Source organism: Diorhabda carinulata, chromosome 5 (genome assembly GCF_026250575.1).
Source record: "Diorhabda carinulata isolate Delta chromosome 5, icDioCari1.1, whole genome shotgun sequence".
NCBI lineage: Eukaryota > Metazoa > Arthropoda > Insecta > Coleoptera > Chrysomelidae > Diorhabda > Diorhabda carinulata.
The window spans coordinates 12,940,517-12,952,029 of NC_079464.1; the positions used below are offsets into that span (position 1 = coordinate 12,940,517).

Here is an 11,513-nt window from a genome sequence, read left to right on the forward strand (position 1 = left end):
ATGAATTTAGTTCATCCAATGAACGAATATAATAAATTTGCTTGTGAAATTAATTTTTTTCATTCAACTCTATAAAATTATTGTAATTTTGAGTTTAATAAAGTTTTTAAAAACATATTTTCGGCAATCGAAAATAAAATTTACGTAAGATTTTTAAGTTACGTTTATAGAACCATATTCATTGGTAAAATATTTCATATTTATTGAAAAAAATAATTTCTCGTTTTTTAAATGGTATATATTGACAATATTTATAGTTTCCATCTAATAAAAATGACTAACATCTATTAAAAACAAAAACTTTAATAAAGTACTTTAAATATCAATTAGCACAACTTTTTCTTTTAATGAGGGGTTGCACTTTCTCTTTTCAAAAACCAATAGTTATCACCCATTATACCCGAATCCCATCGTCCTTGACACTTTTCACCCTACTCATCACTCACAACTCCCAAATTTTTAAAAAATATCAGATGGGAATGAAGGAAATGATTTTTCAATGACATTTGACCACCTCTAAGTTCCTGCCTGGTGAGTTTTTTTTGTCATGGTCCATCAATTTTCTTATTTGTGGTTTAATAAAAAAACCTTCCTTCAATTTGGCATCATTCAAATGGGGAGAGACTTCTCTACGGTATTTAAATTCATCACCCTCTTTATCCATAGCCTTTACAAAGTTGTTCATCAATCCAAGTTTAATGTGAAGGGGGGCAGAAGGACATTTTTGGGTTCTACAAGGGGTATAAACTTAACATTTTAAGATCCCGGCTGAAACTCACTTCTTGCTTGCCAATTTTTTTTACATAGTGTTGATCTACTGCCCGACTGTCCGATAGACAAAGAAAACGGCAAAGTTTCGTAAGCCCTATCTGAAGTCTCATTAAAACTCTTCAGGTCCCCACATATCTGCCACGTATAATTGTTGTAGTTAATTTTGTCTAGAAGCAAGCGAATATTTTTATAAGTTTCCTTCATCTTCGCAGAATAAGCAACTGGTACAGACGGTTTTAAATTTCCATTGTGTGATAACACTGCTTTTAAACTGTATTTAGATGACTCAATAAATAGGCGCCAACTCAATATCAAGTTCCTTCATTAGACCATCAATATCCGTACACGCACACAACGAATTTTCCATACTGTAGAATGCAGAAAATATAGAATTTCTTTTTCTAATGGGCGTAATTTTTGTTTCTTGGGCTAACAAGTTCCATTCCTCAAGACAGGAAGCAAGAAGTTCAGACTGTTACTTTCATAACCTCAAATCACGTGCTAAATCATTCAACTTACTTTGAACAATCAAATGTGGAACTGGTACTTGGAGTAAAAATAGGGTGGGAGCATTGTTCTTCGGAATTTCTTGTTGTCTCCAGTATCTTCTGAAACAATATTTTGCGGATCTAAAAGCGCAATTGGTACTGGTAAATCTTCATTATGCGGAACAGATCGTATAGCAAACTGAAAATTTGGATACTCGATTTTGTACTTTCCTTTCTTAGAATAACCTTCAGTCTTTGTTAGACAAAAATAACAGTCGTCAAAAAGGGTCAGTAGGTTCCCGCCATACCATTGGAATTGCAAAAGGAAGGTTTTTTTGTTCCCATTCATCCTCTGCACCAATGACACGCTACAACTAACACAGCACGCGTTGGGGGCACACTGCTTGTCTTGGTCTCCAATTAAAGTACCAAAACATTTAAAATAGACTTTTTTCACATTTTCCGAACATGGCCTAGCTTGCGATTTCACCATAAATTCTCCACAAATATAGCAAAATTTGTCAGGAAAAGTTTTGCAGCTGCGGCGCGTTTGATTCGACATTTTCGTCTTTATAATAACTTTTTGTACCATGAATAGAAAACCACTTATTATGAATACTAATTTCTAATGTTAGCTTTATGTTTATTATTCTGAATAATACGGTACAGGTACTTTTTCGGCCATAAAATTTACCGATATTAACCGCCCCTTTTATAAAATTACCTACTGTTAATATAAACAGGAATAATCAAGCTATTGAAAAGTGTTAGGGCTTAATAAATATTTTTTCTATTATTCCATTTCAAAAATAAAGGTCTCGACTGTGTTACGAAAATCTTGTCGGCCAGTGAGTCAAGTATACCTACTTGAGGAACCGTACGAATCCCTACTACCATCATCTAGTAAGGCGCATTGACCGGCGTATTTCTTATTCATTCCTGTATTTGCCAAAGTGTACGTCTATGTATTACGAATGCTTCATCATTTTATTACTCTCTTGTTCATAAAAATAGTCCATAAACTTGTACTATTAGGATTTGAAAATTTATTTTTGTGAAAGTCGTTAGCATCCTTATTATAGATTTTTCTCAATTTATTGTTAGAAAACATTAAGGTTAAGAAATTACTCTTTCTAATTGTATAACTTCTGGAGTTACTGACTATTTCCTAGCAATATGCTTTCATAATGCTTCTTAGATTTACTCTTATACAATTTTTTCGTATACTAATAATTATTGAGAAATTGGGAAAACCTAACCGAATTGTTCAAATTAAACATTATTATAATGAATATTTTGTTGGGGTTCTAGAAAATAATAAATATTTTTTATTTTGCCTTTGCAGCAGAACAACAAAAAAAGAGATTCAATGGTTCCTAACGAAATTATCACGTGCACCAATTGCGGACCAAATCCATGTACACACACTGCAAATAACGGATGTCCAGAGGTAAATACAAACCGTTACCATTTTTAGTCCCTACAAAATTGGTGTTTGTACAATTCCAGATGGAGAAAAAAGAAATATCAAAAGATTGAATGTATAAACGGATGAATGTATGAAAGGTTAAGTGTGAAAGAAAAAGAAATATTTGAAATATCTTACGAAGAGATGAATATTAACATTCAACGTGTAAATGCTTATAATTGAGGACCATTCTGGTAGTAAAAACTGGTCGTAACATGAAAATAATCATAGGTTTGAGTGGTTATTGACAAGAACCTAACCGTGTACAAAAAACAAAATCAATCAGCCGAACAAGAATTTGTTAAATTTGTACTTCTTCGTGGAATGGCGATTTTAAATCAGGAACCGGTGACCATAACCATGTTCCACACAAAATGGGATTAAGAGGATGATAATGAAACAAAGATTGGCGGAAAATTTATCAAGGATCCCCACCACAAGATGGAGGTACAAATTGTTGCATTAGAGACCCAGAAAATCTACGAAAAGTATTTTAAAAATGGCGGAACAATTTACTTCCATAGATGGGCGCTTGAAACAGGCAACTTTATCCATCCAGTTAACGGCCAGTAGCTAAGAATTATTTTATTTTCAAATAGTAATTAAAATAACAGTAGATAGTTAGTTAACCTCAAAATATTACATTTGTTGATATTATATAACATATTAAAGTAGAAGTTCTTTGTGGTTTATATACTCTTTGTCTTTAGAATAGTAAGATAATTCGTGATGTAAGATTCCAAGAAAATACTACTACAAAAGACCTTGCTAAAATTACTTTAGACCTTATTGATAAAATCGCTTCACGAGTATTTCATATTGAAATTAAAACTTCTAACTCAGATTTAAAAGTACAACCAAAACAAGTGATTTAAAATCTTCCGCTTCAATTCATATCCTAACCTCACACATTTTTAAATTCAAGTCGTTAATAATCTCATTTACCTCGGAAATGACTTTTTAGTGAAACAAATTTTGTTTGGTTCATCATATCTATACCTAAACAGGACAACAAACTAAAATACAACAGTTATTGTGGGATATCAAGTATAATTAACAGGGTATGTACAAAAATAATAAATAAACTGATAGATCAGGATCTGGAATTACGGAGATGAAGAGCAGGTTGAATTTAAAGCTGGAAGGTCCTGTACACACAACATATTCTCTTTAAAGCAAATGATAGAGAATAAAACAGAAAGAAACAGACCAGTAAACCTAATGTTTATAGATTTACAAAAGATCTACGATAACATACCAATATCAAAATTATGTGAAGCTCTTTGGAATATATTAATCATACTCTTACAAGAACTTGTATAAAGATATAAGTCTGCAGTAGAAATTGGAATCCTTCACAGTCAACGAAGGCCTGAGACTATTCACTAACACTTCTCAAAATATATGTTTCAGAAGCTATAACAACAAAATGAAAGAGAATAGGGAACCAAATCGAAGATGACATCTGTTTATACACCATCCAATTTGCAGATGATCAGATAATACGTGCAAAAGACAGAGATTACTTAGAATATATGGTACGCAAACTAAATGAAGAATACGGTCTATCAAGATTGCAGATGAACGAAGAAAAGACACAGTGATTGTGTATAAGAGAAGATACAACAGACATACAACTAGAAAACAACGAAATTACAACGATATGTGAAGACTATCTAAAAGTTGTTTTTGTAAAAGATAGGACCGATGATACAGAAAAGAAATGTAGAATAAACATTGCAAGAACAATAACTGAATCACTAGATGGGATGTTCTGGAATATTGAAATAGAAAAACAACAGAGAATCGTTGGTATATGGATCGAAAATTGAATAAAAAAAATAGAAGCCACTCTAAGAAAAGCAAACAGAACATCAAGGTAAGATCTAATCAGAAACGACACATTAAAATAACAAATGAACCTGAAAGAAACAATTACAGAATAAATTAAGGAAAAACAGTTGATTTAATACGGGCACGTGCAGAGGATGGAGTAAAAATAATAAAGTAGATCCCACTTAAGAACAAATTATCATGGATGCATGGATTAAGAAAAAAAGATTAATATTGTTATATTTTTTTATAAATATTTTTACATTGTACTATGACCATAATTATAGTTTCTGATGATGAATATATAAGTATTCGAAAGCATGGAATCAAATTATATTAATCAGAGTGCACTTTGGTGTTTGATCGTCAGAATACAAAACATTTCTTTTGAAAAACATCGAATTTATCAATTTCAATAATCAATATACAATTTGATTCTTTATGGAAACATCAAGTTAATTGATTTATCTATCAAGCCTCATTTTGAATATTTATTTTTGAAATAAATCAATTATTTCCCAAACGATGAATACATAAGTATTCGAAAGCTCGTAATGTATTAAAGTTAGTACATTTCGGTGTATAAAACGCACATAATATAGCTGGAAAAGAGATCCAATATATTTCGACCTGTTGTGTCTATATATACGGGGTATTACATTGTTGTTTGATATGCATGTTACCTTAACATTCGCTTTTTAAATTTTAAGTTGCGCTCATTTAAATTAACACGTATATTTACACATTACTTGAACGGATAATCAATACTGCTCTGTAGATCACTTCAACGATATTGAAGCGTTGAAATGTCCCATATAATTTATGCATAAAATCTGTCAAACGCATGAGGATTGATTATAATTCTGATGCTATGATTGATTTTTATATATATATATATATACTATTTCTACAAGGCTTCATGCAAATCTTAAATTGTTTGAAATAGTTTTCTTCTATGAACTCCTATATTCTTTTCTACAACTTCAACTGACTCAAATGTTTAAATGTGCATTTTATCTTAGGAAACAGATAAAAATGACATAGAACAAGATACTATTATTGAGGATCTAACCTAACCAAGTTTTTCTCGAATTTTCCATAGAACTATGGGAGTAGGAAAGAATTAAGAAGAATTTCTATTGAACTGACAGAAGGTTGAGCTATTAGTATATTTTGAAACCGTTCACCTTGTTTTTTGGAATAGATTTTCTCTTTAGTATCAATAAATATTTATGAATAAAGTAACGATAAAAATCACATGGTACAAGATGATGTAATTGAGGACCTAACCTAACCAAGTTTTTCTCAAATCTTCCATAGAACTATGGGAGTAGGAAAGAATTAAGAAGAATTTCTATTGAACTGACAGGAGGTTGAGCTATTGATATATTTTGAATCCGTTCACCTTGTTTTTTTGGAATAGATTTTCTCTTTAGTATCAATAAATATTTATGAATAAAGTAACGATAAAAATCACATGGTACAAGATGATGTAATTGAGGACCTAACCTAACCAAGTTTTTCTCAAATCTTCCATAGAACTATGGGAGTAGGAAAGAATTAAGAAGAATTTCTATTGAACTGACAGAAGGTTGAGCTATTGATATATTTTGAATCCGTTCACCTTGTTTTTTTGGAATAGATTTTCTCTTTAGTATCAATAAATATTTATGAATAAAGTAACGATAAAAATCACATGGTACAAGATGATGTAATTGAGGACCTAACCTAACCAAGTTTTTCTCAAATCTTCCATAGAACTATGGGAGTAGGAAAGAATTAAGAAGAATTTCTATTGAACTGACAGAAGGTTGAGCTATTAGTATATTTTGAAACCGTTCACCTTGTTTTTTGGAATAGATTTTCTCTTTAGTATCAATAAATATTTATGAATAAAGTAACGATAAAAATCACATGGTACAAGATGATGTAATTGAGGACCTAACCTAACCAAGTTTTTCTCAAATCTTCCATAGAACTATGGGAGTAGGAAAGAATTAAGAAGAATTTCTATTGAACTGACAGGAGGTTGAGCTATTGATATATTTTGAATCCGTTCACCTTGTTTTTTTGGAATAGATTTTCTCTTTAGTATCAATAAATATTTATGAATAAAGTAACGATAAAAATCACATGGTACAAGATGATGTAATTGAGGACCTAACCTAACCAAGTTTTTCTCAAATCTTCCATAGAACTATGGGAGTAGGAAAGAATTAAGAAGAATTTCTATTGAACTGACAGAAGGTTGAGCTATTAGTATATTTTGAATCCGTTCATCTTGTTTTTTGGAATAGATTTTCTCTTTAGTATCAATAAATGTTTATGAATAAAGAGTGACTTAAAATAATATCTTTATTCCACAAAATTGATACTGGAAGAGAATTTTTTTTACTTAATCTAGCCGAAGTGTTAAAAATTCCAGTGGTTAGTGGAAATTTAATTCATAGAGCATGTCTACAATTTTTTCGCATGATTTAAGAGTGCCATCGAAGTGTTAATTTTGTATTAGTACGAGAATATTCATAGAATAGAACAGGAATGTCAGGAAACGTTTCAGAACTACTTTTCAGTGGCACGTGATTTCGTGATACATAGTAAACTAACTAAGTTCGGATCTGGAACGTCGCCGAAAATTCGATTTTCGTTCATTTAAAGGAAATAGATCGGACCTGTTTTCTTTTCAAAAATAATCTAACCTTTAGTAGGTGTCTTTTTTACAGGTCAGGAAAAAAGAGCCTCCGCATCCTATACGAGTAGCAAAGACCATAGACGTCATAGCGAGAATTACATTTCCAACAGCCTTCGCAATTTTTCTTATATTTTTCTTTTATCACTACAAGAGCTTCACCAACATCACGCATGAGGATTAAATTTTAATTAAGATTAAATGGACATTTTCCATTTATGCTTGTATGTAATAAACTACTGGATTATCCACGTAATTCTTACCAACATCGTATAATAATGAAATATGAGAATTTAATAATTATTCTTTTTACCAAAAATCCTACAAGTGATTTGAAAGTTGAATAAATATAATAGAAAATGTCCAGCCAATTACTTTATTAAAATTAAATAGTTATAGTTCATATTGAAACTTTGTTAAGCAATTGTGATAAGCTAAGGCCAGATCGCCTATATTATTTATTGTATAAAGGTAAATTTTAGAAATTTAAACATAAGCATGATTTTTTCTGTACTTTTTGTCAATTTTTAATAATTGATAACACATCATAATGAAGTGGTCCAATAAATACCTATACCATAAAACCTCTCCATTCCCATACCAATAATATCCGTTCACTAAGTTTTCAAAAAATAATTTCATTCGATGTATACAGGGTGATTGATTAGTGTGAAAGTGCTTCTTTTGTCCTCCGAGATATCAATTTGAACATTTGAGAGATTATATCCATAATTAGTCTTCAAATTTGGAAATTTAAAATATGCAATAAAATATGAAATGTTTCATTCAAAAAATGTAACTTCGAGATGGCACAGCATTCTTAAAAACCCTGTAAGATTGTAAATAATTTAGTAACCGCTATAATCCCTCAAATTTTTAAATTGATATATCAAAGGAATAATGATGCACTCAATTTTATCGTACCAATAAAACACCCTGTGTATATATAAACACAGGGTGTCCCTAAATTTGATTGCCTATCTTCTAGAGGAAATTCCTTGGGTCAAATTATACTTTAGGTGTCGGGGTTTGTGTAAGTGAACATTCATTTTAAGCAGTTACTTCAATTTATTGTGTTTCACGTATTTTGTGTTAATTAAATGTTGTTGTAGCATTAGTGTTTCCTTGACCCCTGCTGCACGTAAAAAACTAGAAATAATATATTACATCATTTGAGATTTATCGTCAACAAATTTATTTTTAAACTTGTATCTGGGAAAGGATACGGTTGCTGACATAAGTTCCCTATAATTTGACCCAAAGAATTTACCCTAGAGTATTGGCAGTCGAATTTATGGACACCCTGTATATGAGAACTAGGATATTCGGTAAAGCAGCAAATTTGGAAATGAGAACTATTTATAGATCTTTCGAGCTTACGGGAAATCATCAGGAATACCACAAAATAAGCCAGGCGTCGTCTTTTATACGTCAATATTTAGTCATTTTTTGACCAAAAATTATGTCCTGGAGTGTCACATGTCACAATCATTTTTCAACGTCCTAGTTTTTACTTGACTTACCAGTTTTATACTAAATTTTTCCACCAATAAACATTCTCCTGCGAAAATTAATTCTAGCGGGAAAAACTTCTAGAGTGAACTGTAAGGAATTGGGCCTTTGTCCCTATTTAAGCTACTATTACATCTAGCAACTTCCATGCTTTCAAATGCATCCAACAATTTATTATTGGATACATTTGTTAACAATTTTACATTATTAATATTTATGTCATTATTGTGACTAGCAGCTTGATCGGCAATACCTTATTTTCCGGACCGACCATATTCCAAATGAGCTATGTGCTCTTTAAACCGGACAATAACGGATCTCTTAGTCTGCTCGATATTCCGTCATAATCACCACAGCTTATTTCATATATAAGTACCACTTTTTTCCAAGGATTATCCAACAATTGGTTTAATGTATTGTTTGATTCATAAACCCACTCTGCTAAATATTCCTTCCAACCCTTTTGTATAAAGAGGATTGAAAGGTAACTGAGCAAATTTTCCTCGTTTTTCACTTTGGGTTTGGAAAAAAATGGTCTAACATAGAGATTTCTTAAACCTATGACGATTGATTAACCTATTTACAATTCTTTTATCATAACCATTGATTACAGCTACATCTTCAATGAAGGACTTTTCCTTATTGTATCTCTCGATGGTAAGTGGAAAGTGGATAAAACGATGGATACAATGAAAAGAATCAGTCAGAATGTACCTGCACGTAGCGTGTTTTTCCTAAATACATCAAATTCTAAACTATTACTATTCCTAATTACTAAAGTATCTAAAAATGGTAACTGTCCATTATTTTCCATTTCATAGGTGAACTTTATAGATGGATCTTTTGAGTTGAGTTTGCCTTCTTTTATGGCGAAAATATCCATATACCTATATCACATACCTCGGGAAAATACTGAAACTTTTAACTGATTTGCTTCTCAAAATGACTCATGAACAGTTCAGCCATGAACGGTGATAGGCAGTTTCCCATTGCTGTTTCTTTGTCTTGCTTGTAGACTTCGTTGTTGTACTGGAAATAGTTTTGTTCCATACATATTTTTGTTAACCGTAAATACTCTTTAATTACATCAGCTCCCAAATTATAAGATCTCAGTAAGTCCTCAAGGTACTCCAAGGTCTGCGGGATCGGCACGCTGGGAAATAAGGAACTTAAATCAAAGGAGATTAAAATTTACCCATCTTTAATTTCCGTAGTCTTCACTTTGTGAATTCTTCACTGAAAAACTCTCAATTTTGAAGGGTAGATTTTCAAACTCCTTTGTTAACCACCTGGAAATATTGTAACTAGATGTACATTTAGGTCTCATTGCCTTCCTAGGTTTGTGAATTTTGGGAAAACAATAGAGCTTTAACAATGTTGGGTTAATTCCTTACAGCCCACTCACTAGTTTAGTAGTCAAGAGTGGAATATGAAGATTCCTGCCAATGAGTTATTCCCGCTAGAATTAATTTTCACGGAAGGAGGTTTGTTGGTAGGAAAATTTAGTATAAAACAGGTAAGTCAAGTTAATAGGTTTTATTTTACCTTCAGTCTTTGAAGACGATAACTTGTAGTGGTGATGAATGAAATAGAAGAGATATAAATATTATTCTTTCAATCCCAAAAAAAGGAAATTTTTATTTAAAATTTCTATGAACTAGATGTACTAATATGATATTGGAAACAGCGTATGAAGGATCAGTAAGCTTTTGCCTTCTTAGTAGCTAGCTAATATGAGTGCAAACCGGTTATTCTTTTCATTGGTAAACTCAATACCTACAGTAATGGACTTCGTTTAATAATTATAATAAAAAATTAGGGTTAGATTAACTATGAAGACAATTAACGAAAATACGCATAATTAATCGGATATTATTTGGATAAATAAACTATTCTACTTTTATAGTGACTTTATTACTTCACTTCTCTAAACGCATCAATGCACTACCACCAAATAAAATAAAGTCGTCAATACAGATTCGAACATGATTTGCCAACACAATCCAAGCTACGCATTTTACGAGCGATTGTACACGACAGTTTATAGAAGCAAATAGCCAATCGCGAGTGAGCCATTCCAACGTTAATACAATTGTACCAAAGACAAACATTTTAACACTGCATTTCGATAAGGGAAGAAAATTGTCGTGGAAAATATCTGCAAACCGTGAAATAAAAGAAAAAGTTGATTGATGCATTGAAATGAGTGATTAAGGAGTAGGTACTGCTCCTACAAACCAAAATATTTATGAGTTTATCTGCTTTGACACTCTTCTATTGACCTCTTTCGGTCGGAGTATATTCGTTACCAGTGATAAAATGGTTGGTCTGGCTATCAAGTAACGAGACTGACTGCAAAAATGAGCTTTGTTATAAAAATTATTCTACATCCGAATGCTCTTTGTTCTTCAATATACTCCCCTACCCTCTCCACATACCTTTCCATACATTTTTTCCAATGATCGAAGCAGTGCTGGAAATCTTCTTTGGTGAAGGCCTTCAGGAGCTCTGCCGTTTTTTGCTTTACCGCTTCCATCGACTCAAATCGGGTCGCTTGCAAAGCAGATCTTTTTCTAACCTTTCAAGGAAATCTGAGCAAACCCGTTAAAGCAAAAGCGAGAAAGCGAAAAAGAGAATTGTCATAGAAGTGCATAGACAAGATATATAGATACCCAACGCTCTATTCGTTTAGTTCTCCGCCCGTCTAGGGCACCCTCTAGGCGCGCAGTCTCGTTTTTAATATCCAGACATT

At 31.9% G+C, this 11,513-nt stretch overlaps 1 protein-coding gene across 11 annotated transcripts in view; it reads left to right on the forward strand.

Moving 5' to 3' along the window:
• The window catches only part of LOC130894644 (glutamate-gated chloride channel), a 108,887-nt gene extending 101,054 nt beyond the window's left edge, over positions 1–7,833 (forward strand). For 3 of the 11 annotated variants that reach the window (XM_057801577.1, XM_057801581.1, XM_057801580.1), the window contains one exon: positions 7,284–7,833. In XM_057801577.1, coding sequence (XP_057657560.1) covers positions 7,284–7,433 — 150 coding nt within the window. In that variant the 3' untranslated portion in view covers positions 7,434–7,833. Of the gene's footprint in view, positions 1–2,604; positions 2,710–2,768; positions 3,424–7,268 lie in introns of those variants that run through there. The other 8 variants (XM_057801571.1, XM_057801572.1, XM_057801579.1 and 5 more) reach the window with 6 other exon arrangements.
• The last annotated feature ends 3,680 nt before the right edge of the window (positions 7,834–11,513 follow it).